This window comes from Aspergillus wentii, assembly GCF_001890725.1.
Source record: "Aspergillus wentii DTO 134E9 unplaced genomic scaffold ASPWEscaffold_1, whole genome shotgun sequence".
NCBI classification, from domain to species: domain Eukaryota; kingdom Fungi; phylum Ascomycota; class Eurotiomycetes; order Eurotiales; family Aspergillaceae; genus Aspergillus; species Aspergillus wentii.
The window spans coordinates 3,159,877-3,186,917 of record NW_024467832.1 but is presented as its reverse complement, the minus strand read 5'-3'; the positions used below and the strand labels follow the sequence as shown (position 1 = coordinate 3,186,917).

Sequence of the window (27,041 nt, the reverse complement as noted above, 5' to 3'; positions counted from 1 at the left end):
CGTGTGAGCGGATATTATTCCCGCCGATCGGATTGCTGGAAATCGACATGTCTGAACCAATCTCGTTTTCAACCATCGCAAACCAACCGATTTTAACATCGAGAAGCCGGAACAGGTCTTCTGGATGAAGCCCCAGCAATGGCTAATTTCTCATCATAACCCTCGGGTTTGGTCTCGGGTATCACGAAACATCGCGCATTTCAACGTCCCGATCACAAGACAACAGTCCAGGTTCAGCACGAGCAGCGAACTCCCTGCACGTCAGACAACTCATCACTACCGCCCCCTGCAAGTCCTCCAGGATGCTACCATAGACCGTTTCCGTGAAGCCTGCTTCAACCCAGAACTTCCTGCCATCTTGCCCCGCCGGCACTTTCGCGACTTACCAGCCCTCGAACGTTGGTTTCGTCCCTCCGATGCGAATACCCACCGAATCAATGCGGAATACCTAGAGAAGCACGGCGCAGACGCGTCTGTCCCGCTCGAATTGACGCAGCCTTCGCCGGCCCCTGCTGGTAATGGACAAGAAACCGACGCTCTCAGCTTCCGGCAATTCCATGCGCCGCTGAGTCTATTTTTACAATGGATGCGGGCGTCAGAAACACAACCGCAAGCCATGCGACTCTACCTAGCACAATGCCAGCTGTTGGATTTGCCGCAGGTTCTTCGCGATGACTTTCCCGCCCCCGATATCGTGTCGCAAGCGGGCAATGGCGATATCTACGATACGAATGTGTGGATAGGACACCCGCCTACATATACCCCTCTCCACCGCGACCCCAATCCGAACCTTTTCGTCCAGCTTGCAGGGCAGAAAATCGTGCGGTTGCTAGCTCCCGATAATGGATTGGCGGTGTTTGGTTCTGTACGAAGACAGCTCGGGAAGAGTGGGAACCACGAGGCAGCTGCGTTCCGTGGGGAGGAGATGATGCAGGGTCAGGAGAGGACACTGTTAGAACAGATGGTGTGGGACGATGGAGACTCAGCCGCCGAAACTGTTCCAGAAAAGGAAGGGTATGAAGCACATCTGGAGGCTGGTGATGGACTGTTTATTCCGAAGGGATGGTGGCATAGTATTAAGGGAGTTGGGGAGGGTGTTACTGGCTCGGTGAGTTATCTGAAATACCCGGAGATCTCAATTCTAACCATATCTAGGTCAATTGGTGGTTTCGATAGCACCCCCTGTATAGTATGTAAAATATCTATATATATATATATATATATTCGATTGTAGTATATTCCAAAAATAATTCCAATAATCTATCAACATTGTCTATTCGACCTAGATAGTATCCAGCTGACATTTCTAGAATCCTCCGTCCTTGGCGCCGATCGCCTACACCCCAACTTGATCAAAGACGATCTTTTCGCATCTTCACTCTGAACACACTGTACATACATAACAACCTACCATCTACCATATCTACTCAAAGACATGCACATGTCTCTCCCTACTCTCTACCGCGTCGCGTTCCTCCACCTAACTCTCAACCCACTCCTCATCACCCGCGCATCCGCAGCCACAATCCAACACTCCGCACACCAATCCGCAAATCGTCCCTTCTCGACACTCCTCCATCAGTGTCCTTCTGCTCTCTACCAATCCCACATCAACATAAACCAATACTCAACCTCATCCACCATGGCCTCGGACTCCACACCCACCGAGCAACAAAAACAACCGGAACAGCAGCAACAGGAGGAGCAGCAGCAGGAACAGCTCGCCCTCCCCGACGCCAGCTCTTCAACCAACACCCTCGATCTCAGCAGTGGAAGTGATGCGGTCAAATTAGACCATCTCGGACCTATGGTCGTGAATCAGGATGGGACGTTAGCGAGAATCACGAACTGGGAACATATGGCTGAGATTGAAAAGAAGAATACATTGCGGGTGATTGGGAAGCGGAATAAGCAGCGTTTGGAGGCTTTGAAGGCTGCTAGGGCAGCGGAGGAGAAGAAGGAGTGATTTCTCTAAATCGGGGGTAGGTTGTGTGATGTGACATGTGGTGGTGTAGAGGGTCTGTCACTGCATTTTGTATAATATTATGATAAATGCTTAGAGCGAATTGTTACAATTTTCATATTTATCCAATGTTTTAATCTATGGAGCGGAATGATAGATGCAACAGTATTCTAACAGCTTCGTATATCGTCCATGTCAAGATATCATGTTCATCATAATGTCATATGTCAGTCAAAAAGCACTTTAGACGTTTTCGAAAATACATTCCTGTTATACATTAGCTATCATATTCCATCCAAAAAGTAAAACATAACTTACCCCGGCGGCGCTGTGACAAAATTCCTCGTATAATCATCTATCTCCGCAACACCAGTCACCAAATCAATATCCTCTAGCTTCTTCACTTCAGTTTTATGGATAAATTTCCACCCAAAGTAGATAACCGGAAATACCCCAATCATGGTGTAGGAGAATAGAAAGGTCGGCACGCTCCAGTTTCCCGGTAGGAAGACGGTGTAGCCGCCGACGAATGCCATGACCGTCGTAGCTGTCAATGCAATGTATGCGACGTATGGCTGCCCCCTGCCTTTGTATGGGAGAGAATCACGGGAGATGCCTTGTGCCTCCAGGGCCTTTTTGAAACGAATATAGGTAAATGTGCAGACGGAGAAGTTGATAAGCTGTGACGCAGTTACCTGTACTAACCGTTATTATAGCTGCTCATCAGAATAGCAATAGGTATGACTTGCCAAATTCACAAACCAGTCTAAAACGACAGACGAACTGTTGGATACCTGCAGGAAAGAGAGCAAGGCAATGAGAAGAACAGCACCGACGCAATAGATCGGAACACCATTTCTAGTGCACTTGGTGAAGAGACGCGGGGCTTTGCCGTCCAGCGCAAGTCCGTATAAACTCCTGCTAGCGCAGTATACATAGCTGTTACCTGCACTGAAGCAAGCACCGAGGATCATGGCGTTCACGATATGTGGTAAGACAGGGATATGGAGTCTGTCCATGGCAATGACATACGGTGATGCAGCAGCACCAGGCAAGTCTTTATCAAATGCATCCGACATAGTAGGATCATTAAACGGGACTAGAATACCGACACTGAGAGCTCCCAGGACGAAGAAAGATGTGAGGCGGTAAAACACCCCATTGTAGGCTTTGGGCAGGACTGAGCGCGGGTTTATTGTTTCGCCAGCAGCCATTGAAACATAGTCTGGACCTGCAATTGTGAAACTGGCACGGATAAGACAGGCCAGAAACCCAAGCCATCGACCAAGGCTGCCAGTCTTGTAGTACTCTGCAAAGGAACCGGGGTTATTCCAGTATCGGAATCCAAACCGGTCTCCAAGCGGGTTGCCACCGAGCATCACAATAAATGTAAAGAAGAGCAGTCCAACACTGAGCAGGACCTTTCCCAAAGCGAGCCAAAACTCTGCCTCGCCGTACCATTGTACGGCAAAGACGTTGAGTAATCTATTGCATGTTTGTCAGATGAGCCGATCCAGAAGACCATGGGATGGATGACGCACATGAAAAGCACTAGTATAATGGCAATGATCCCACTGACTGGCACAATACTGCTCCAATACGTAATAATCATATGGCAAGCCGTGACTTCGAAGGGCACCATAATTGCCTCAAAGACGAAGAAGTTGTACCCAGCAGCAACCCCAAAGGCATCATCGACAAAACGGCTAGCAAAGCGTATAAAGGGCGAGGATATCGGCAGATATGTGACCATTTCAGCCAGACCTATGGACATCATAGTTTAGTATAATGCATGCTCAAGGACAAAGTTGCTGCAATGGGAAACACAGAGAGTGCATCGGAAGAAAACTCAATGATATGGCGCTTCTGGAACTGTATATGGAGCTGCTTTGGATAGAGGTTTCCGGTGGCATGTTGCAGAACAGAATCAGGGGATAGAATGGGCTTCGTACAGACTGTTATAGCCAAGATGACTGAACACCTATATTCAAAAGTATAAGATTCCATGTTTCTAACCAGTACTGCTAATGGGAATGATGGGCCTGATGGTTGGTTCTGTATGCCTTGAATGGATTTATCTGGACGTGCATAGTATTTCCACGCATAGAGAATTCCTGAGATATGTTCATACTGCTGACACCGACACTTTCTTGATTTGTTTTCCAGGTTGTATACCGGTCTTACCATGTAAATCATTCAACTCGAACCGTCCCGACCATATCAAGGCGAAATCGCAAGGGAGGAAAAAGCAAAATACCACATCAGCAAAGGGATCACAACTGACCATATTGTAAACGCAAGGAACAAACTGCCAGGGCCGCCATCACGCAGTCCCTCACCGATCTGGACATAAAGCGCAGTACCAATTGTTCCCCCGATGCCAATCAGTTGAATATGTCTGGGCTTGAGTTTCCGGCGCGTATGATCATAGACAGGCTTCATCAATCCCCCGTCGATAGAGCTCTCGCGATTGTCGACCACGGCATCTTTTTCGGATAGATTGACAGGGTTTGCTGTTTGGAGGGGTGCTTCTTTGGCTGCGAATTCGGGAGACTGTCCTGAGATAGGATTAAGGTCAGAGGTTGATTTGGACATCATGAATAGCTGATGGTCCAAATAAATATCCAACAGAGCGCATAGGAGGGGAAAGAAGTGAATGAGGGAAAGGAAGAAAAAACAAAATAAGAAGGGGTTAAAAAGAAAAAAAAAGAAAGAGAGAGAGAGAGAGAGAGAGAGAGAGACAGGATGCGCCTAGCGGTCTAGCAGGGCACACGACGGCATCAAGAAATAAATCGGCGGGCAAATCATAGTGGAGAGAATCCCCAGAAGAAAGGCCCGATGCCGTACGACTCCAGTGTATTCCCCACAGTAATAACGGTCGTACGGAGTACCCAGGTTTAAATTGTGTATGCTGAGGGAGAGAAATATGGGATAGACTGATATTGGATAACTGTGCACTTCAATTGGGACTTGATTTGGATAGGCAGATAGACGAATTCCATTTTGATCATGAAAAATGCAAAGGAGCCCTGGAGGGGTACGGATTGTCTTGAGGAATACAATGGGCGCATTTCGTGTCTAGGGATGGTGGGGCATTTATACACGGAGTTGCCGAGGTAAGAATGCTGAGAGCCAGAAGCAAGCAATTATCATGAATAGGAATAGAAATACATAGAGATACTAAGAAATAAGATAGAGTTAGCATGAATATTTGCATAAAGATCTACAAAAATAGATAGGCATATTTAAGGATCTACAATATGTCGCCATCAAGTAGATCATCAATAACATGTGATACCAGTCTGATAGAACAGCATCCCTTCATTAGGGGATAGATGCAAACAAAAACATAAAGCAGAAGTAACCACTATATCTTGAAAGATGCAAAAAAAATCAACAAATATCCTCACTCCCGCACAACCGAATCCACTCTCTTCGCATCATCCTGATCGGAATCTTCCATCATCTCCTGGCTAATCGGTTTCTTTCCCAGCCAGCTCGGTGGGAAGAAGCAGTCGTTATCCTCGTAATACAGATAGTGTGAGATGTTCGGCTCAACCGAGTCTCTTCTGCTGTCGTCTGATGTGGATGTTTGAGGAAATTCACTTGGTATTATGGAAGGAGAATAAGATAGACACTTTGTGTGTGTCTCTTGGTTTGAGGACATATTGAAGGCACGAATCAACGTTCTTGGTATATTTTTATGTCTCAGTTTGATGAGGTACAGGATAGATGAGGCAGAATATTAGAGCAACTCTGGTTGAGATGAAAGATGACAAGAAGTATTCAGTTCGGTTTGCCACGGATGATGCTTTCGTGTAACTTTGTATAGCCAGCACACCCCGGCTTGACGTCATGCCGTTGGACAACAGAAAAGGGGTTTATAGGGATGGTTTATTTTTGTTCTAGATAGTGTAGAAATTTACAGAAGGTTACTGACTCTATATAGATATTCAGTTTATCCATTTGGATGGATTCGAGGTAACTGAAGTATCTCAGTGAGCATATAGTAGTATTCCGACATTGCTTAGGTTCCTCATATTCAAATCCCAAGTGCATATTGTTTCTATTTGCAGCTTTGCCATGCTCGGGAGAATGGCAGCAGCAATGTGTCATTTGAAGTGTGCCCCTGGGGAAACTAATGCTTTAATATAACTTGATATCAGTCAATCTATTAGCTATCAGATACCCTGTGCTTCTCTTTCTGACCCTTGTCATGCATAACAATGCGTACCGTTTACAGCTCATCGGTAGTCATTATGCTACATTACATATCTCTACACAGCTTTTATCAAATAAACTCTCATAATAGAACACTACAAGTACCTTAGTTGAGTGCAATATAAACAACTACTCGGCTGACAAAGAAGCAGAAAACAAATCACTTATACACGATTAGCCATTGGTCACGTCAGTCGGCCTCCGACCCCGCCTGCCCCGCGCCTTGGAGCTTTCGTCGGTTTATCACCTCGGGATTGTTTTCTTCTTTCTCGCGGACCACATTACAAAACAATCCCCTCTCAATCTCCTACTTTAATATCTACCCATTCCCACAACCTCAAAATGACCGATCAAGAGAAAGGAACCAAGCGCTTCGAGCCCAAGGTGCCTGTTCAGCTCGATCCCCCCAAGGATGACCCCATTACCGTGGAAGAATTGTCCAAGTGTGACGGTATGCATTTATCTTGGAAATATTGAGATGCATGAATGGCTACTGATGAGATTGCTCAACAGGATCCGACCCTAGCCGTCCTACGTTGGTCGCAATCAAGGGAATTGTCTTCGATGTGAGCAAGAACAGTGCATACGGCGCAAGTGGTTCATACAAAGGTGGGTTCTCTTCTCTCATGGCTGTCGCACTCTGATATTAAGAACTTAATCTCATTGATTACTTTTCTAGTCTTCGCCGGAAAGGACCCCTCGCGAGCTCTTGCTTGCTCGTCCCTCAAGCCCGAGGACTGCAGACCCGACTGGTATGATTTGGGCGACAAGGAAAAGACAGTTCTGGAGGAATGGTTTACCTTCTTCAGCAAGCGATACAACATTGTCGGAAAAGTGAAGGATGCTACCAACTACTAAGGTGAGAAAGAAAGAAGAAAAAACCAACTACCGAGAGCATTCATGTGCAAATTTGGCTTGCTGTGAGGGTATGCTAGATACCTACAGTCATATACCCACGGAATGACGATTAGAGAAAGCGATTTTTTATAAGAAGATATCACATGTGCTTTTTATTTTCCACCCAAAAGTAATAGAACTGATTCCAGGCGCCAAAAAAAAAAGGGGGTAATTACAAAGAAAAAAAAAAAAAAAGGGGGAATCCTCTATACACAATGATTAACCCCCGCTATGATTCTTCATTTCCGGGACTTTCTTTGCATCCTCTTCTTTGCGATAATCCGATTGCGCTTGGCCATTTTGTTGTCCTCTTCCTGATCCCGTTCTCCATCACCCTCTTTTCCGCTACCACGGCTTTCGGAGCGCTTCCTCTTCTGTCCCTTCGGAGATGGCTTGCCCTTGCCGCCCTTGCTCTTGGATTCATCGGACTTCTGGAACTTGTCGTTTTGTTGACGTGTCTTGGCAAAGTTGCGGGCCTTCTCCTGTTGTTCATTTCGGCGCTTGACGACTTGCGCGTTTTCAATGGCAAACTCGACAATAAGACGTTTCTTCTTGTCCTCTGCATCCTCAGTACCAGTCTTAGGTGCCTCGACAGCGTGCGCGTTGAGCCATCTTAGTCCCTGCAGTGCGTGACGATGAGTGTAGTATTCAATGAAACCGTAACCTCTGCTGCGTCCTGCACCGCTTTCTTCCCCAACTTTACTACCCTCCCGAGTCTCGAAGACAATCTTGGCCTGTCTCACAATACCCTGGCCCTTCTTCTTTCTCTCTTGCTCAGCCGCTTTCATGTCCTCAGAAGAGCGCTGCGACTCTTCCCTAGAGATGGGCTGACGCTTGCCAGCTTTGACATCCTGAGCAAAGCCGACGACAGCCTGTCGGGCAAGTTGCTTCAGGTCCTTGGAGTTGACGTGTCGTGGAATATTGCGGACTGACAGACGAACAAGACTGAGATGGAGAGTCGGGTTCTTTTTGATAAAGTTCTGTCGTTGCTTGTAACTGTCCTCTCTCATCTTGATTTCGGATGGTGAAAGTTGCTTGTAGAGAGGCGAGCCTGCGGGGACAGTTCCCTCATTGAGAAGGAAAAGACGGCGCTTATCCGTGTCGCGGACGAGTCGGCGTGAGACACCCTCTTCCTCCAACTTTGAGGCTTGGGTTTTGCTCACCGCGCGAGCGACCTGTAGCACACGGCCGTCCATGGTGTACCGTCCGCTGGGATCCGAATTCTCATTCTGCAAAACAGACTGCTTGATCGCAGACGATGCTTTGCTTGCTTTGTTGGCCTTGTCCTTCTCTGCGGCCATGGTGTCTTGTTGCTTGGGGGCCTCCCGCACGCAGGTCGCTGCGTCCTCGGAATTCCAGAAGCAAACAAAGCCTGTACCACGAGGGCGTTCAGTCTCCGGATCGACAACGATTCGCGCGTACCGAAGGTTTCCGAATTGCGTAAAGTGTTCGTAAAGCGATTCATCTGTACATGTGAAGGGTAGGTTTCGAATGAATATCGTAGAAGCGTTCCGTTCATCTTCCTTGTCCTCTTCTTCTTCGTCCTCCAAATCATCATCATCCAGGTCCTCCATATCCTCATCTTCATCGTTGTCATCCTCATCGTCGTCAGAGGCTTCTTCGTCATCATCAGATGCACCCTCTGGTGCTTCTTCAGAGCCTTCTGCCATTTCGATGTCGTCGGATTTCTCTTCGCCATCTTTGCCCTCCTCTTGCGGTTCCTCCTTCTGCTGGTTCTCCCAAACCTCCTTCTCGACGGCCCAGTCAACTGCTAAGGTTCTACCGTCCACCTCTTTCCCGTTGACGCCCTCAAGGGCCTTCTCGGCGTTCTTCTTGCCTCTCAAGACAACGAAACCAAAACCTGCAAGTTTGTCACCTCTCTTCGGAAGAGTCACAAACTTGACCTTTCCAAAGCTTCTAAAGTGAATCGCCAGATCTTCAGGTTCCTTGATACTCCATGGCAAGTTTCGAACAATCAATTTTGGCGGCTGGGAGTCGGCTTTCTGTTGTTCCCTCTGCTGCTTCTTCTCAAGCGCAGCTGAAGATGGCTTACTCTTCCCCAAATTCTCATCGATTTCACGGTGACGGGACTGGGCGTAGTCAACTCGAATCTTTTTTCCATCCCAGGTCGACCCATTGAATTCCTCCAAAGCGCTCTGCGCATCCTCGGCATCGGCAAATGTCACGAATCCATATCCTTTCGATTGTTTGGTTTCAGGATCATTGACGACGAGGGCGTGCTTGAGAACGTAGGATTGCGAAAAATATTCTGCAAGACTCTCGGTCGTGGCTGAGGCGGGAAGTGACCGAACGAAGAGTGTTCTCCGTTGGGTTTGATCCTCCCCTGGTGTCTGCTTTTTAGGGGAATCCATTGTAATTTGAGCGTTGTGGACGCTATCAATTTCTTTCAAGATAGACGTCTTTCTTTGCGGGTTTTGGTCAACCTCGAACTTTTTTTTTCTTCTGAAGAGAATCAGCGGCAGAAAATTTCCGAGTGGGTCTAGGCGGTGGGTAGTTGAGCTTTGCTGACTGCTCCGCAGAGACGGTGGTCCCAGCTTCTTTTATGTACTTGGAATTAAACTCTTGAGATCTTTAACGATGGGTGATGAATTCGGGGAAGACACAGACTTTAGCTCCGTCCTTCGTTCTGAAGCAAATTCTATACCTCAAAATGCGCAGGCTTCTTCACAAGCCGCGGCAACTCCTGGCCGACCACCAGCCAAGGTTCAACAACCGAAGCCGCAGGCACTGACAAGCAGGACCGGTCCTTCTGCCGTTCTCGTTTCAACTCGCCAAAAGGGCAATCCGATCTTGAACCATATCAAGTTCTTACCATGGGAATATGCTGATATCCCGGCCGATTATGTGGTTGGAGCCACTACTTGTGCCTTGTTCCTGTCACTGAAGTATCACCGACTGCATCCAGAGTACATCTACTCGCGAATTCGAGCACTTGCGGGGCAATACCAACTCCGCCTTCTACTCATCATGGTCGATATTCCCAATCATGAAGACCCATTGAAAGAACTTTCGAAGACTTCGATTATTAACAATCTCACGCTGATGCTCTGCTGGTCAGCTCCCGAGGCCGCGCACTACCTTGAACTCTTCAAGTCCTCCGAAAATGCCCAGCCAACCGCAATCCGCACACAGCAGCCCCAGTCGTATAAGGAATCTCTTGTTGAGTTCGTCACAACACCTCGGAGCATTAACAAGTCCGATGCCGCAAGCCTGATATCTACGTTTGGTAGTTTACAAAATGCCATCAACGCGCAACCGGAACAGATCAGTTCCGTGCCAGGATGGGGAGAGAAGAAAGTTCGACAATGGTATAATGCTGTGAGGGAAGACTTTAGGGTTGAGACTGCCAAGAAGGGGACGGCACCCGCAAGGAACAACGAGAGAGGGCAGACAACGACTCTAGAGGACAGGACCTTATCTAGCCGAGATGGCCCGTCAGAACCTAAGAATTCCAATGATGATGAAGAGGCTGCACTCTTGGCAGAATCAGAGGAAGCGAGACGTATTGAGATGCAAAAACAGATACCCGAAAATAATGGATCGAATGATGCCAACCAGGCTGAGGGAATGAGTGATGGGGTGATGGCGGCCCTCGCGAAGCTCAGAGAGAACGGCTGAGGAGCAGGCCTACAGAAAAACATACAAAGACGGCAATTGTGTCTATTCGCGTCTTTCCAAAGCAAGGGGTCTCACAAATCGTAGGCGTTGTTGGCAGCACCCGGATCGCCTTTGACTAAAGTATAAGTTCGAGGCACATAACACCTACCGGAGCGAAGACACTGAAGGGTTTGTTCATGGTCAATCCGCAGGCCCAGGTTGCGGGCTGTCCACCAGGTGATATTGCCGTGCAGGATGTGTCCCTTTATCTTCTCACAACCCAACGAAAATCTGCTAGGCTATTCCCGAGGAATTCCTCTATTCTGTATAGACGGGAAATTATGTCACTGAGACGTGCATTCATACTCTATCGAGTCAGCTAACAACCTTCAACATACGCTAGTTATATGGCTCAGATACAGATCTTCCTGGTCAAAGCCGGAAATATAATCAAGAAAGATACCGGAAAATTGAATGTAATAAAAAAAAAATTAAAATAGAGAATGAGATGTGAGATGGTATGGGCAATGCAAGTGGAATCTTACGCATCGCTTCGTACTCGAACATCTAAATGATAGCAGCACAAAGGCACAAGAAAGCGCTACCTTAGAGAATGCATCACACCATTAGTACCACTAGACCAAAGTGATTTTCAATGCTAGCATGGATAGCGTCTGACAGCTGTCATCGATACCATCAAAGGCCGAAGCAACGGAATAAATCATAGCCATGAAGCTTGGGCCGCCCCATGGGGGACGATCCGGACATCGGACCACTTACCGGATGTGGAGATGAACTCCATATTTATGATGCGTAGACTGGCAAACGGTCTTGAGTCGAGATGAATGGCTCTCCTTCTGTATCCTTATGGAGCACAGGTACAACCTCTTGGTTTACGAATTCCTTTATCCTGGCCTGAACCAAAATAGTGCCACCATTTCTCCCAAGTAACCAAACCAAGAACACGAGCTTTGAGGCTGACTAGAGCGCCACAACGGTCACGTGCTGTTTATCGTGGGGCAACGACCCAAAAGGGAAATCGGCCAGACACCGAACATTGGAGATCTTCCACTTTTGACCTCTCTCCTACGATGCAGCTCTAATTAGCGACAGCAACAGCGTGTGATGCTCCCCATCATCCGATTAGCGATCTGGCGGCCCCCACTGGCGAACTGGACAAGCCATTTCCCCACTCGATTGTTAATTCGAGGCTTGATCTGAATTGCCTCCCTAACCAGGGCCGGACCGGGCCATGAACGATGGGGGAGGATATCAACGATGCTGGCTCACCCAGCAGGCCCCAGGCTAACGCAGAAACCCTGAATAGCACTGGTTCTTCAACTGCCCCCCATGCCCGTCGGCAGTCTAGTCATCATGCGGGGGACTCATCAGGGTCGTCCAGGAACCAATCCAGTAGGGCGGCACCGCAAACGCCTCAGTCCCGGAACTTTGAGTTCGTCCTGGTCACTGATAATGAATCCCGGCGGCAGGTCCGCCGCCATGCCATGCGTCAGTACATGCGACAGCGGCGTTTGGACAGTATTGCTCGACTTGATACGTCGCGTGTACCCGTTAGTGGCTGGACTACGCGTGAAACAATTGAGTCGCCTGCATCGACCTCCCCATCCAAGGTAGAGGATGTGCAAGGTAAGACTCCTAGTCCTGCAGGAGAGGACAAACATCCGAAGGAAGATAAGAAATTGCATCCCACGGACGAAGGAGCGGGATCGTCACTCTCGTTAGTGCCAAGGTCCGACAGAGCCAAAATCGAGGATAATTCATGTTTTCCTGTGGTCGGCCTTAACTCTCCTGGCCCCAGAACGTCTCCTGGGGTTGGAGGTAAACGAGATCCATTTAGCTGCTATCCGATTGCAATAAGCAATGCGGATCACGAATTGATCCAACACTGTAAGTTACCGTCTTTATGTCTTAAGTATTTGTGGTCTAAGGAGCACCTACCCTGTCTTTTACTACTATACCATCCAATCAAATATTTTACCTTATCCTTCCGCGGCTAGATGCTTACAAACTGCAAGTCGTTGTGACCTACCCGTCTATGATGTACAAATTTGTCGACTCAATAGCGAACAATCCAATGATGGAGATATTCCGTCAATTTGCTCTGCATGACAGTCTCCCTTTCCAAGCCATGCTTGCCATTGCTTCGAAACACCGAGCAGGTGTGGAGGGCAAAACGGAGTCTGTCCAGAGTCTCACACACAAGATGCGGGCTCTGCGACTGATGAATGAACGCATCCAAGCGGACTCCAGAGGTCAGCATGACGGAACTATATATGCCGTGGCTACGATGGCTGTTATAGAGGTATATTGCATTCGCTCCATCTACTGTATCTTTAGCTGACACTGTAAAGAAATGGTCGAAAGATGCCTCTATCGAGCGAATGCACTTTAAAGGATTGGCTTCGATGATCAGGAATCGAGGGGGCATGCGAGGCATGCGGGCATCTAGTAATTTCCTAGAGAAAGTACTTTATTGGTATTTAAAAAACCGTTGTTGCATCGTCATGCCGAAGGCTAATTAATCGCGTCAAGGGTCGATTTTAGTTGCGCACCAAAAGCAATATTCAGCACCTGTCTGCCTTGGACCGGCGATATACCCGATACTCCGCCTGATACCCTTGATTTCTTATCTTCCGAACTACACCTTGCTATTTTTCATAGCATGTCAACATCAGAAGACACGGAAGAGCATTGTGATCAATTCCGTGCATGTGAGGATTTTCTAAGATTCTTTCGCCGTCTCCATGAGCTACAAAACATTGCCCTAAACTCCCCTGGCAGCGTTTCGTCTGATGCTGCCTCTAGCCGTGCCAAGCGCTTCAGCCCTGGCACACAATTACATACAATACTTACCATGCTTCCAGATTATGACCATGGAATTCGGGATATTCGGTTTATTGATGAATATACCTGCATGGCCTGTCTGATCTTTCTTAATGTTGCCCTTTACGACTGCTATTCGAAATCATCTAACTTTGACCGATATGTGGACTGGTTGGAAGTGGAAATACAAAAGCTCAATCCATACACAAATCCCAGCATCACCTCCGTTCTATGGCTTTTCCTGAACAACGGTGGCTATCCAAACGGAGAGACTGGAGATTCCGGGGAACGATGCTGGGTAGTCTCTCGAATGCTGCGAATCGCAAAGCGACTAGAGTGGAAACGCCACGGCACCATCTGGGACCGTCTCCGTCAGGTCCTGATTGGATTCGTGACCACACAGCAAGAATGTGCCCTAGGCTCTGATATTGTCGACGAACATGCATTGGGTGCTCGCCACCAAAAACGGCGCCATGTCGGCGAGTACTTCTGGGACGAAGACGAAATGCGAAATGAAATTCTTGCCATCGAGACATCAACCCTTACCGCGTGCCCCAAAATAAACCTCCCAGTTCTTGTATAAACAGTCAGCTTTATACACGGAGGCCAAAGAACAAAAACAAAGAAACAAAGAAAAAACCAAAAGGCACATGCCGACTTCATGACATCTAGATCGTAAATAACGAAACGATTGATAATGATTTTATGCTTGATGATTTGAAATTTCTCGAATGACATGATTGGGTTCGCAGCTCATGACCCGTGTCCCCCTCGTTATTTGGGTTGGATTTAATCGACGTCTCATTATTTTACCCGGATTATTTCGAGTATGTACTTACTTGATTTCGGGGTTTATCTCCGGAGTATTACAGATGGAGGCTACAGACCATTTTATTTTCGGTGTTGTTTTGTAGATTAAGTTGATTCCCTACTAGTATCCAAGACTCATCCAATAATATGCATGAAATAACCCCTCTCCAATTTCAATAGCTCTACAGGGTTCAAGGGGAAAATAAATAATTAGTGGATACTCCGTACGGGCTATACCTTATGCATGTCAGCAATTAGCTATTAATATTATGCAGGGTCTTAGTGGAGAATGGAGATGAAACTATTAAGCTTAACGGCTCACCTAGTGATAGCTTAACGGTATACTACTTTAAACTGTTCTGTCAAGTGCCAACTGGGTAACTCCCTTTACTCCTTACTAGAAAAATATCATACATCAGATCAATCAAGTGGGTATTGTATTGCCTCTAACACGGAAATTGAAAGAAAAAAACCTCGTATATAATCAACAAAAAATGCGTTCCGGGAAAACAAATCGAATCCTAAATCACCTTGGCACTTTTCAAACGGAAAAACAAAAATAGTAAGTTCATGATATCAACGTTAAAGATAACGATCAAATGGAGAACACTCTCTCAACCCTACCGTCTCCTGAGACGAAAGGGAATCTTGTTGGCAGAGATATAAAAAAATGGTATTCTTTTAAGCAGGCAAATTCAGTGAAAATCGGCATACCAGCGTATTCCATATCCATGATAGCGTTAGAAGGTGGAAAAGAAGTAGAGAACAACAGAAACAAAAGGTCACTCTAGGTAGGCTTGTCGCATCCAATTCTACCAAGGAGTGCCTTTCTATCGCTCTGATCGAGGCGGACCCGGCCACGACCACGAGTTCGCACGGTCGAAGATCCATTAGATCTCCGCCATTCAGCGTTGGTGCTGTCAACAACGACAGCAGTGCCATTGGGACCATCCTTGCCTGCAATGTGGACCTGGCTGTTGGTGGAGACTTCCTCTTCCTCCTCATCATCGCTGCGAGTATCCTCGGCATTTCCGGTCCGAAGAACACCCACAGCCACGCGGACAATCATGCCAAACCAGATGATAGACAAGACCTGGAGAGACAGAAGGAAAGAAAGGAAGATCCACTTTATGGTGCGGTTCATGGAGATGGGGCCGTCAATGTCCTGGAAAGGCGAGAAGAGATAAGCGAACTTGCTGGGGTATCCGTCGGTGCTGAGCATTTCCGCGGTGGTTCCCGAATACGTTCCGTATGGCATCACCTCGGGGACATTCTTGTAAATAGACCAGCACAGCTGGAGGTAGAAGACGTGGCGAGCGATCAACCATGTAAGCATGAAGACACCGAAGGCGATGTTACAGGAGGTCTCATATTTCAAGTACTTGAGGATTTTGGCCGTCTGTTGATAATGGTTAGCATGGGTTCTCGCGCCCTCAAAGTGAGTCAGTCCGACATACCGGCAGCATAAAGTCAACGATATCCATGAGACACAGAACCACGTTCGAGACGTTGTAAAAGCCGTAGATGTAAGCAGAGCCGAGAAGGGTGCTGGTGATAATGTGGTGGGTAAACATTTGGTAGTGATCCTTGCGTCTCTCCTCAATGTTGATGACGAAAATCTGCTGCACCCAGAATGACAGCTGCACCAGGAGGTACCACTTCAAGGTACCGGAAACACCCCGGGCAGGCCATTCGGCCCAGATCGCGCGGAAATCGAGCCAGTAGTTAGACTGCGACCATATGTACTGTATCCATATTAGTATAATGGGGTTCTTCATTCTGTTGGGTTGTACTGACCATTCCAAATGACCAGAAAAAGCCATAGTACAGCAACAGCCAACCCTGCTCCGCGAAACGGATCGAGGCCTTTCGCTTCAGCCCAGCATATTGTGCGACGGGCTGGAAGACCCATTCAATAGTGATTGCCCGAATGGCTGTGAATGCGATAGCGGAACTAATAACAAAGTAGATATCATCCCAGCCTTGAACATAGACATCCTCGGATTGGTAATGCGACAACTGGAAGAATGGTGTGGTATACGGTCTAAGCGAAGGGTAGAGGTTGTGAACTGCCAGCAGCATGGAAAGGATCGTCAATGAAATCCCTGCAACATCACAACGGTCAGCAAAATGTATTGCGCATGCACAAAAGACCGCACAGGGCCAATTCCATAGATAGAAAATGATATAGGTATTTTGAATCCATACCGATCTGGTTGGAAACCATCCATTCTCGAAACGTGGTTTCTTTGGTGGCGGGCCGGTGGCCATTCGAGGTGGAAACACAGGCATTGAGCTCCGAAACCGACTGCGGTGGCAATGACGCGTCTCTAGCCATGACAAGAAAGAGGATCCAAAGACCCTGCAGAGAAACAACAAGCTGTTCGAACTATTGGAAAGAAAAGAGAAGTCGGTGGAAGTGGTTGGGGGGTTTGTTGTTGGGGAAGAAAAGGGTAGGTAATCGAGTACTCCGTGAGTAGCCCTGGGTTCCCGACCACTGGCGGCCCTACTATTATTCGGTCCCCTGCAATACGCCTGGGCGACCCGCGGATCCGCCGCGGGTACCTGTTAGGAGGAAGGGCGAAGGATAGCGAGGTAGGGATAAGAGAAAGACCGTGTGTCCTGACAGGTCTGGAGGCAAGGCACAAATGAGAGTGCAGAGAGATAATCACAGCAGCGAAGCAGCAAAGGAGATAAGAGAAAAACAAAAAAGAAAACGGCCAAAAGAAAAGAGGGAGGAGAAAAAGGACCAGAAAAGAAGACAGGCAGAGGGGGGCTGTTTCGAAGGGACGGCCCAGCAAGTCCCACCGGCCAAAAAACCTGCAGCAGCGCATAGCAGTGGGCTTCACCGCCCTCCCGCCAGCGCCCCTAAGTTCAGCTCCCCCCAATGGTGGCCACACGGGGCATCGTCCGCGCTGCCCACAGGCTCTTGCGTTGGCTCGCTCTGCAGCTAATGTACGGATCGCTGGTCGTCTGATCATCTTCAGTTTAGATGATGAAGTAGCTGATGGTGGCTCCGCTGCTAACTGGGTACAGCAGCCGATCGGTGATGCCATCAAACAAGCGGAGTCGCTCTTGGTATGCGTTGTGGGATGGTATTAAGGTTGTGATTGCGCCGGGCTACCGAGGATAGGAGGGGCATGTGCCACAGATATATGAATTCTATCTTATATTTGTTTCGTATGCTCCAGACTAGGTGGCATTAGAATAACTAGACAAAGCTCAACACTATACAGCATCATTTATCACGGAGCTCATCGGCCCCTTCCAACCCTGCTGTCACTCCGTTGACATATTCGCTCACAGCAACGCCCACTTTGGCCAAATCTACATTTCCTTGTCCCGCCATCGCCTGGGACATGGCTCGCACCACCTCTTCTTCTTCCCAAACATTCGTCTCTCCATTCCCAGCACCAGAATTCTCCCCATTCATCGCAACGACTGTTCGCCAGTAGTCATCGTCCCGATCCTTCAGCACTCTATCTCTCACCACCGCATTCCGTGTAACACTCAAGGCATGCAGCTTCGAGCTGGCCCCACCGAGAGAAGATAGCGATGCCGACACCAGTTGCTCCAGTTGGTCAGTCTGCGATGGTGGCGTGAAGAATAAACGGTTTGTGGCCGACACGTAGATTAAAGATGCACAGGCAGCATCAAAAATAGCAAACGCCAAGGGGCGCAACAATGTAATCTGATGATACAGACTAGAAGGTGGAAGAATACCTGCCCGCACGGCCGCCGGGGCAGTCTGTACAGGATCCACGGTCGCGACGATATAGAGGTCAAAGGCGGCCAGAGCCAGACCAGCAAGGGTGAACTTGTTGCGCCAACCTGCAGCCTCTCGACCCGCAAATGGTGCAGATGTCACCAAGCCCAAAATTACCATGTGCAAAAGGTGTGGAAGCAGCGTGTTGAAAGGCAAAAAGTAGAGGAGGTATGTGTCGGGATTATCGAGCGAGCAGAACTGACATGATGTCAACGCATCCGGTCCGAATCGAAGATACACCTTGCGCGCCCCGACGGACGTGAATTTGGACTGCAATAATGTGTCTGCGGCGGTCAGGGTATTCTCTGGTCGGAACCGTGTCAACCGACTAAAGATGACATCTGTCGGTGTGTTGAGGCGCGAGCGCGTCTGGGCGAAGATATTCGGGTTCGGAGCATGTGGGTTGAACGGCAGGCTCAGGAGCAGGAAGAAGACGACCGCACCGAAGAGGACATTGAGGGCGCGAGCGGAGGTATGAGGGAGAGGACGGAGAGACGGTCGCTGAGCTGCTGTGGCTCTCAGACTCCGATAAAAGTTGATCGCGCGAGGGATGAGAATGGGAGCGAAGAAGATCAAGACGGATTTGATCCTGTCGAGACAGTGTCAGTGATGGTCATCGGGAATTAGGGCATGGAATGGGGATGGACAAATAAAAGCATTGACATACGTTCCGAACGAGATCCCGAGTTCAATCATTTTCTACTGGGCTGTCAAAATCTCCCTGCTGCATCTCCAAAGCGACAACTCAGCAATGATGATGACAGAAGGCTCAGGACGATGAATGAAGCCCAGCTGGCACTAACTTGCGCTCCCCATCTTATCGGCCGCGCCAAGAGCGTTTAGCATCGGCCAATCATGTGCCGCTTTTATAGATACTATTTGGGGTAAATAACGTCCTGATAATAAAGGTTGAAATAAAAGAATATTATAATAATCGTACGTCTTAGCTATAAATATGTATATTTCAAAGATTCAAGGTCATGTTCAATATTCATTGATGTCGAAATATCAACAGCCTAGCTAAAAGACAACTCCGAGCTCGACTCGGGATCATTCGAGAGCAGAAACAAGAAGAAAAAGAAAGCAAAAAGAAAGAAAAGAGAACGCTCCAGTACAATATTACTTAGCATATTCTTCATTAAATGTTAGGGCCATCACTGCCCTACCCTAGCCTCAACAGCAGCAGATGCTCAGCCACCATTAACTCTAAAGAATAATCCGTCAATAACAATCCCTCCATAAATCAGGGGAAAGACATACACTCTTCAGTTCCAAATCTCTATCGCAGCTTGGTGCAGATCTTGTGCTGGGATCCCATTCTGCAAACCTCACAGATGCCCGTGCAGTCACTGTCAGTTTCGCAGGGACTGTTACAGGTAGCACCGGCTGCCCTCTCCATAATATTGTCGGACTTCTTGACCAGTGTCTTGGAGCGGGTGTTGAGGTCTTGAGCTAGGTCATTGTTAGCAAGGTGATTATTCTCGTGATAGAGAGAGTAACTCACTGTCACGGGTGTCGATGGCCAGGGATGTCGCCATGGTGGCAAGGCAGAGGAACTTGACGACGGTGAAGAGCTTCATTTTGAGGACTTGGATATAGATGGACTTGAAAAGAAATATATAATTAAGTAGATGAGAGAGGTTGAGAAGGAAGATTAATTCAAGATAAATGTCGGTTGAGATAGAAAAAGATTTGATGATAAAGGGAAAAAGAAGAGGCAGATAGAGGTCAGAGAGGGGTATTTATAGGTGAACAAATGGAAAATCCAGAAAATTAAGAAATTATAGAAAATTATGGATCAAAAAATAGAATATCCCCCAAATCACTAAGGCAGGCAGTGAATATAAACTGTCAGATGGTGAAAGGCTTGACTTGGGGGCCTGCCCCTACTAGGCTGAATAGGTATGACAGTGGGACTTTCGATTCTCTTAATCTCACTGTCCAAAAGGAAGATGATTAAAGATTGAATACTACTTCATATATATACGCAAAGGAATCTATAGAGGTATCTGGTTGATATGTTCAAAAATTTGGTTGATGTATATGCTGGAGAATGAGATTTGGATTCTATCCCCAGACAAGAGAGCCCCATGATGATCTAATATCAACAAGGATGTGCTAAAAAGTGCGGGGGCAAAAGCAACTAAGATAGAGTCAAAGAGCCTAATTGATGCTAGAGAGAATCGCTACATTATTTAATTAGTTACACAGCAGGAGTCAGCATGCAGGTGACAAAGAACATGGATGCGCAGTCCAAGTACGGTGTGTTACATAGCATACACAGCCAAGGCAGTCTCTTTGATAAGTTTCAAAGAGGCAGGCCTTAAAAAGTAAATAATATTTTAGCTCGTAGACTGTATCCAGATGGTTCGTGTTTATGGCTGTCATCTGAGCTGCATTTTCTTTTCGAAGACTCCAAGGATCAAGTACATACCTTGTTCGTTAGTCAGAATGTCGACAAAAGCTCGATTCTCATGACCAATAATTCCAATCGTTTCTCTTTGTAAGAGAGCCAAAGTCAAGTCCTCTGTAAATATAGATAGTGTTATAGTTCACCTGAGGCTACAAAGTACGCTGAATGCTCAGCCTCGCATAAATTATTAAACGTTGTATTGCTACAGAAGAGATTAAAGACAACCAATGAATAAACAGAATAAAAACATATCATAAACCCGAAATTCTTATAAAACGCTATTTTGCCATCAACTTTACGCCATATGGATGATACGATGTCCATAAGAGTATCCACAGCACGAATCTAGTTTCCTATTCCAAAGGTATCACAAATGTTCTGACTCTTTGTATTCAAATATGCCCCGAATACATTGCTGGGTGATGTGCCAGATTGGGAATAGATACTCCGCTCGAATCCCTGGAGTACTTGGACGAAGCCGCGTCATTGATAGGATTAGGGTTGAGGGGTCTTGAGATCTTCAAAGGAAACCGAGACTCGGCTCGTGTGGAGGGTACCCTCCGGACTGGAGATGGAGCAGTATACATCGGCAGCGAATCCTCCCGTTTCAGACCGAGTTGGAACGATCGCTGGCTGTTGGTTCGACTGACTACTTTGTGAGGTGCAACTGCTCCATACACTCGAACATGGCGTGCGCTAACACCAGCTTCTCGGTCTGCGAAAACGAAGGTCTGTGAGAAAAAAAGAAATTAGCTCATAAGTTAAATAAGGCACTTCAAAGAAAGGCTTACTTACCGCGACAAGGTTGACTACACTCATTACCATCGCCAGAATCCCCGCAGAGATGATGATCCTCCAGAATGCAAGCCCCAGAGATTCTTGACTGGTGGCTGATGTATTCAAGTTACTCAATACTCCAATTCCAAGTATCATCATCGCCATGGCCAAAGTGATGAAACCGGAGTCTTGGCCAAGCAGTGGCCAGTTGCGATCGAAGTAGCCCCGAAAGAAAGGAAGTTCCGAAACAATGAGAAATACTAATGCCATGGGTTAGTATATTTGCAAAACAGGCAATACGAAAGCTGAACTCTGCTACTTACTACTGACACCAGCAGTCACAACATGAGTGACAGCCTCGAAAAAGAAAAAGCTGCTCAAAAGAGAGATCTTCACCAACATGACGGCGTTGGCTGCAATAATGTCAAGAAAGACAATGATATTCAACACCCGGATGGCATTGAGGATCACAAATCCTGGTCCAGCCAGGGACTCCTTCAAAGAAGCCATCATGATCGTTGTTTAATGCTCAAGCTGAGAGAATGAACCGGGGGAAAAGTGATGTTGTATTTTCAAGTACCATGCAACTTTTTATTGAATGCCTCGAGATATTATGTTGTTAAGATGCCAGCTCGAAGAGTCTTATTAGTAGAAAGGGCAGAATGAAATAAAAAGGAGTGAAGCCCAAAGACTGGCCAGCAGAAGGACTGTGATTCGGTAGGAAGGATGAAAGAAAGATGAAGACAGAAAGAGCACACGAGGCCGGCTCGAGGATTAAAGAAAGAGCACAATATCGGACAATAGGGTCAAGAATAGCAAAGATACTATTCATAACCCTTGATCCGGCCTGATTGTCGCCCGCTCTGCATTGGCGCCAGCAGTTTCGCGTGGACAAAAAGACGCCCGAGTGAATGTCAAAGGCGACAATGGAGACAAAGGATCTGAAACGCATTCAGAGCGCTATTGAGCGATAAATTCCATTCATCCTTCGCTCTGAAAAGGGTTTTATGGTTGGAATGGTTGTTTTATCCTGAGATCTCCAGAAGTCAAGGCGTTTGTGGCCTTGTTGTCGCCAGGTACGGGGTACTCTGTAGATCCATCGGATCTATGCGCCGACTCCCTGCAGGATCTCGACATTACACTTGATTCTGAAGGAATATGATAAGTATCTTTATCCTTGTTAATAATAAACATCGTAGGGCTGGATGAATGGTTGACAAGGCGAGATGTGCAGTGTTATGAAACTGTTGTCGCCGTCGAGCACCTGACGATTGGCCCTCGTTCGATCTTCTTCCACCGTCGAAACTCTTCAGCTCTCCGCCAAACACCATCCCTAAAAATGGCGATTCATCAGAGATTCAATCCCAATCGGAGGATTAGCGCTCACTCCAATACTGGTCGCATTATTTTCACTATTTTTCACCATCTTTTCTCTTATCTTCTCTACAATGCTTGTTGTCTTACACAAACACTACTTGCAATCAAGCATGTCCTTGAAAAACCTGAAGTGGCCATATTGGAATAAAATGCTCCTATGCTGGCCTCAAGGAAGTCAATTTATATGGGCACAGATTATGTCGTGAGACGAAATGGCGCTAACAAATGGAGACCATTAGGTAGTCAAGGTCTCATCTTCATAAGGCATACACCACACCTGATTACCACTGATCCTTCTGCATACTACCTATTTACGGATGCATTCCATCATGGGCCGACGTGAAAAGGCGGCTGTTATCACTCATAATACACTCTTGCGGGGATTAGAAGACGCTACCCATGTTCGCCCAATCAGCCATCCACTCCAACCGCCCACGAGTCGGCGGCAAAGCACCTGAACAAGGCATGGTACAACATGGCAGTGCAACAAAGCCTTCTTTCGGCCCTCACCTAAATCCATGGTGGAGTTAATAACAATTCCTATGTGCTCCATATATAGCGGCATGGCCCGCTGGCCCATCGCTTGGTGTTCACCTGTTTTTCAAACTACTACTTTTTATCGCGATGGTAGGTACTTACAGACTAGTGTCTAGAGTAACTACAGAGCTTAAGAGTAATAACATTTTCCAGTCCGACGATGTTAGAGTCAAAAATTTCCTGCGAATACTTATCCCAGGCCAAGAGCCAAATATTGAGTGAGAAACTATGATCGGACTATCAGTACCGCCCGGCTGATGTAGAATTCTAGCATCGTTGCCGTACACGGCCTTAATCCCAAAAACAAAGACTATCATGCCGAAAGGACCTGGATGTCCGGCGAGAAGCTATGGCTGAGAGACTTTCTTCCACACCAGCTACCGAGGGCTAGGATCTTGCTTTTTGGATATAATTCCAACGTGGGAATCCAATCTTCTTCAGCTGGTGTACGAGAACAGGCGCAGAATCTCTTGAACAGACTACGCCTGGAAAGACAGGTATCAGCATGATTTTTATTGCACGGAAATGAGAATACTCACAAATGAAACAATAGGGCTTCGAGAATCGACCTATAATTTTTATTGCTCACAGCCTTGGTGGAATTCTTGTGAAAGAGGTTGGTTCATTGCCATTGTGAGATTGACTTAACCTAGATTCTGATACAAACTGGCATTTATAGGCTCTTGTTCAAGCAAAACTTGGAGAGGCATACTATTCGATTTACACTGCCACGTTCGGGATAGCCTTCTTTGGCACTCCACACCGAGGAAGTCCTCTGGCACGAGTAGGAGATGTAGTTGCCAAGGTCGTGAGAACTGTGCTCAGAAACCCAAGTAATACCTTCCTGAATGCTTTGAAGAAGGATGATCTTTACGCAAATGAGCTTTCGTCAAATTTCCAGCAGTTGCTAGAAAACTACCGGTATCTCAACTTTTATGAGACATTGCCCTTTAAAAGCTTTGGCATGGTAAGTAACCCCATTATCCCCAATAAATGATATTAAAACTCATAACAGCCAACAGATAGTGGAAAAGAACTCGGCTACATTCGGTCTACCTGGTTCACGAGAAACAGCAATTGCATTGAATGCCGATCATGAAGAAATATGCAGATACGCGAGCGAATACGACGAAGATTACAAACATATATCTGCACTTATAGTTGAACTTGCAGACTCAGCCACAAAGGAATTCGGAGAGAAGTCCTTATTCGGGAATTTGAGCGGCTCAGAGTCTACTCTTGTGGCCGACGAGAGCGATCCAGCCTTTTGTAAGTGTTAGAAAAGAGCTTCCATGTGGCCATGACTGATAGCACTAACAATGACAGTTGTGATGCCTTACGCACGTAACCCTGGTTTTATAACCCGCAAACCTATTGTTCAACAGTTAAGAGATCGCATCACACCAATTGGAGAATCTCATTCACGAGTCGCACTTTTCGGGCTTGGGGGTGTTGGGTTGGTTTTCCGTTCTGTTCTAACTTCAGGAACTTCGACTGACTGATATAGGAAATCACAAATTGCTATTGAGTTTGCCTATCAGATCCGTGCCGAGTGTCCTCAAACTTCAGTGTTTTGGATACACGCGAGCAGCATTGAACGCTTCCGAAAAGGATACTATAATATCCTGAGCGAGTGTGATATCCCGGAAGTGGACACCGAAAAATACGATAAATTGATTCGCGTCAGAGATTGGCTTGAAAATGAGCACAAAGACTGGCTTATGATCATTGATAATGCCGACGAGGCTTCACTTTTCCTGTCGAGCGGAGAACTTTCTCATGGCAAGTTGAAAAAGAACTCATCCACAGCAGAACTTTCAATCTTGGACTATCTCCCGAAATGTGTCCACGGCTCAATTCTCATTACCACAAGAAACCGTGCTGCAGGGGTCAAATTTACCCAAAGCTGTCCCGCGGATCTTGTTGAAGTCCAGACCATGACCGAGACGGAGTCAAAAAACCTCATCAAATCTACCGTGACTGACCATATTCCTACTGAGCTGGAGATGCACCAGCTCTCTGATTTGCTTGATCATTTGCCTTTAGCGCTAGTTCAAGCTTCTGCCTTCATGCAGGAAAACATGCTGAGTGTAGGGGAATACATCGACCTGTATCATGATAGCGATGAGACAAGAATGGACCTACTATGCGAGTCCTTCGAGACCTTAGGGAGAGATACGGAGGTTCCTAATGCTGTGGCTACCACATTGATAGTTTCCATAAACCAGATCAAGGAGCGAGACCCTAAGGCAATCGAGGTATTATCTCTCATGGCTTTCCTTGACCAGCATGACATTGCCAAAAGCTTGGTCAAGCAACAAGTGAAGCGCCCGCTAGAGCTCACCAAAGCCTTAGGGACTTTGAAGTCATTTTCGCTTATCATGGCGAACGAACAACGAGCAAGCTTTTCTCTCCATCGATTGGTACAACTGGCCATGCGCAAGTGGCTGATTGTCGAATCTGCGTTTGAGGATAAAGCTATCCAAGCGATGGACGTCGTTGCCGAGTTGTTTCCTAACGCCACACATGAAAACTGGGCTATCTGTGCGGCTTATCTTCCTCATGCCCAGACAGTTCTCCAGTTTATACCAGAACTAGATGGAAAGCTTCTGAGGAGAAAACTTTATCTTCAAGAAGGTATAGCCTTTTATCTATGGTCGCAGGGCTATTGCAAAGAGGCAGAGGAACTGGACCTTCTGATCGTCGAAGCGAACAAACGGGAATATGGCATGGAACATCCGGAGACGCTTGAAAGCCTTGGGGGCCTCGCATCGACGTATCAAGACCAGGGAAGATGGTCTGAAGCCGAAAAGTTAGACTTACATTTAGTTGAGACATGGAAAAAATTACGAGGACCTACGCATCATCTAACGCTAACCAGCATGTCCAACTTGGCAAAGATATACCAACACCAAGGTCGGCTCAGGGAGGCTGAAAGCCTGGCGCTACATGTCATGGAAACAAGGAAATCAGTCTTTGGTACTGACCATGAAAGCTCCATTAATTCCATGGCCAACTTTGGACATCTTTGCATTGACTTAGACCGCTTGGAGCAGGCTGAAGAGCTAATAAAATATGCTTGGAATTGGAGGAAGAATAAATTTGGAGTGGACGATGAAGCTACGCTTTCTTGTGCAGCTACCCTGGGGGCAATCTATTGTTCTCAACATAAGCTGGAACAAGCGGAGCAATGGACCTTGGACACACTTCATAAAATGGAAGAAAAGATGGGACCCAATCATCCAAACACCCTCATGAACAAAGGAAACCTGGCGTCAGTTTATAAAGATAAAAAAGAGTGGGACAAAGCCGAGGAGCTGATTCTCGAGGTCATAAAAGAAGTGACAAAGCAAGTTGGGCCTACTCATTTTGATACACTTGTTCATAGGCAACTACTTTCCCTTATATACTGGGGAAAAGGCCTTATAGAACAGGCTGAAAAGATGGAGGAGGATATTTTTCGTGAAGCTCTGGAAACCCTTGGACCAAATCATTATTTTACGCTGACATGTATGCACTTGACAGCTATTACTCGGAAGTGCCAAAATCGGGAAATTGAAGCTGTCAATTTGATGGTGGAAGTGGTGAACGGCAGAGAAAACATGCTGGGCCCCTACCATGAGAGTACTTTGGAGTCTTTAGGGGAGCTGGTCCAGTGGTGTGGTGAAGATAAAGCAATAGAAATGCTGCTGGACACAGAAGAGTGCTCATAAATGGAGATACCATCTATATATTTAGTCTGTTGTTGTACTGGCGAGGCGTTGGTTGGAATGGAATTGATATATAGTAATATTTCCAGGGCCCTGTGTCAAACGCGT

At 46.9% G+C, this 27,041-nt stretch overlaps 12 protein-coding genes across 12 annotated transcripts; 5 read left to right on the top strand and 7 right to left on the bottom strand.

Annotated features, from left to right (window-relative positions):
• Positions 1–124: 124 nt before the first annotated feature.
• ASPWEDRAFT_146628 (putative JmjC domain protein) lies at positions 125–1,966 on the top strand (the record flags this gene model as incomplete). The annotated part of the gene is made up of 2 exons (XM_040829508.1): positions 125–1,163; positions 1,521–1,966. The coding sequence occupies 2 exons, from the start codon at positions 125–127 to the stop codon at positions 1,964–1,966; spliced, it is 1,485 nt and encodes a 494-aa protein (XP_040694917.1).
• Positions 1,967–2,078: 112 nt separating this feature from the next.
• On the bottom strand, positions 2,079–3,865 carry ASPWEDRAFT_252696 (putative general amino acid permease (Agp2)). Its single transcript, XM_040832713.1, has 4 exons — positions 3,505–3,865; positions 2,713–3,448; positions 2,282–2,658; positions 2,079–2,230 (listed from the first exon to the last, which is right to left on the bottom strand). The coding sequence occupies exons 1-4, from the start codon at positions 3,738–3,740 to the stop codon at positions 2,191–2,193; spliced, it is 1,389 nt and encodes a 462-aa protein (XP_040694916.1). The 5' UTR covers positions 3,741–3,865; the 3' UTR covers positions 2,079–2,190.
• On the bottom strand, positions 3,649–5,013 carry ASPWEDRAFT_34747 (uncharacterized protein). The gene is made up of 2 exons (XM_040834081.1): positions 4,248–5,013; positions 3,649–3,727 (listed from the first exon to the last, which is right to left on the bottom strand). The coding sequence occupies exons 1-2, from the start codon at positions 4,556–4,558 to the stop codon at positions 3,718–3,720; spliced, it is 321 nt and encodes a 106-aa protein (XP_040694915.1). The 5' UTR covers positions 4,559–5,013; the 3' UTR covers positions 3,649–3,717.
• Positions 5,014–6,249: 1,236 nt separating this feature from the next.
• ASPWEDRAFT_146623 (putative progesterone binding protein) lies at positions 6,250–7,067 on the top strand. Its single transcript, XM_040829507.1, has 4 exons — positions 6,250–6,285; positions 6,337–6,635; positions 6,698–6,793; positions 6,864–7,067. Exons 2-4 carry the CDS (start codon positions 6,527–6,529, stop codon positions 7,040–7,042), a joined length of 384 nt encoding a protein of 127 aa, XP_040694914.1. The 5' UTR covers positions 6,250–6,285; positions 6,337–6,526; the 3' UTR covers positions 7,043–7,067.
• A 5-nt stretch (positions 7,068–7,072) lies between these two features.
• ASPWEDRAFT_34744 (mRNA-binding ribosome biosynthesis protein NOP4) lies at positions 7,073–9,702 on the bottom strand. Its single transcript, XM_040834080.1, has one exon. It carries the CDS (start codon positions 9,451–9,453, stop codon positions 7,321–7,323), a length of 2,133 nt encoding a protein of 710 aa, XP_040694913.1. The 5' UTR covers positions 9,454–9,702; the 3' UTR covers positions 7,073–7,320.
• Positions 9,680–10,720, top strand: ASPWEDRAFT_47857 (DNA repair protein RAD10; the record flags this gene model as incomplete). Its single annotated transcript, XM_040837021.1, has 2 exons — positions 9,680–9,718; positions 9,761–10,720. The coding sequence occupies 2 exons, from the start codon at positions 9,680–9,682 to the stop codon at positions 10,718–10,720; spliced, it is 999 nt and encodes a 332-aa protein (XP_040694912.1).
• A 911-nt stretch (positions 10,721–11,631) lies between these two features.
• Positions 11,632–14,517, top strand: ASPWEDRAFT_34743 (uncharacterized protein). Its single transcript, XM_040834079.1, has 4 exons — positions 11,632–12,607; positions 12,736–13,022; positions 13,072–13,196; positions 13,253–14,517. Exons 1-4 carry the CDS (start codon positions 11,959–11,961, stop codon positions 14,124–14,126), a joined length of 1,935 nt encoding a protein of 644 aa, XP_040694911.1. The 5' UTR covers positions 11,632–11,958; the 3' UTR covers positions 14,127–14,517.
• Positions 14,518–15,140: 623 nt separating this feature from the next.
• Positions 15,141–16,624, bottom strand: ASPWEDRAFT_99152 (putative longevity-assurance protein (LAC1); the record flags this gene model as incomplete). The annotated part of the gene is made up of 3 exons (XM_040839642.1): positions 15,141–15,752; positions 15,811–16,098; positions 16,151–16,624. 3 exons carry the CDS (start codon positions 16,622–16,624, stop codon positions 15,141–15,143), a joined length of 1,374 nt encoding a protein of 457 aa, XP_040694910.1.
• Positions 16,625–17,487: 863 nt separating this feature from the next.
• ASPWEDRAFT_34740 (uncharacterized protein) lies at positions 17,488–18,891 on the bottom strand. The gene is made up of 2 exons (XM_040834078.1): positions 18,787–18,891; positions 17,488–18,708 (listed from the first exon to the last, which is right to left on the bottom strand). Exons 1-2 carry the CDS (start codon positions 18,813–18,815, stop codon positions 17,592–17,594), a joined length of 1,146 nt encoding a protein of 381 aa, XP_040694909.1. The 5' UTR covers positions 18,816–18,891; the 3' UTR covers positions 17,488–17,591.
• Positions 18,892–19,398: 507 nt separating this feature from the next.
• ASPWEDRAFT_167262 (uncharacterized protein) lies at positions 19,399–19,699 on the bottom strand (the record flags this gene model as incomplete). Its single annotated transcript, XM_040830125.1, has 2 exons — positions 19,399–19,571; positions 19,624–19,699. The coding sequence occupies 2 exons, from the start codon at positions 19,697–19,699 to the stop codon at positions 19,399–19,401; spliced, it is 249 nt and encodes an 82-aa protein (XP_040694908.1).
• Positions 19,700–20,671: 972 nt separating this feature from the next.
• Positions 20,672–22,133, bottom strand: ASPWEDRAFT_252586 (uncharacterized protein). Its single transcript, XM_040832710.1, has 3 exons — positions 21,633–22,133; positions 21,328–21,569; positions 20,672–21,263 (listed from the first exon to the last, which is right to left on the bottom strand). The coding sequence occupies exons 1-3, from the start codon at positions 21,820–21,822 to the stop codon at positions 20,925–20,927; spliced, it is 771 nt and encodes a 256-aa protein (XP_040694907.1). The 5' UTR covers positions 21,823–22,133; the 3' UTR covers positions 20,672–20,924.
• A 905-nt stretch (positions 22,134–23,038) lies between these two features.
• Positions 23,039–26,936, top strand: ASPWEDRAFT_731886 (uncharacterized protein; the record flags this gene model as incomplete). The annotated part of the gene is made up of 8 exons (XM_040839292.1): positions 23,039–23,313; positions 23,377–23,441; positions 23,495–23,720; positions 23,777–23,839; positions 23,903–24,190; positions 24,246–24,492; positions 24,550–24,679; positions 24,731–26,936. The coding sequence occupies exons 1-8, from the start codon at positions 23,311–23,313 to the stop codon at positions 26,934–26,936; spliced, it is 3,228 nt and encodes a 1,075-aa protein (XP_040694906.1). The 5' UTR covers positions 23,039–23,310.
• Positions 26,937–27,041: the final 105 nt, after the last annotated feature.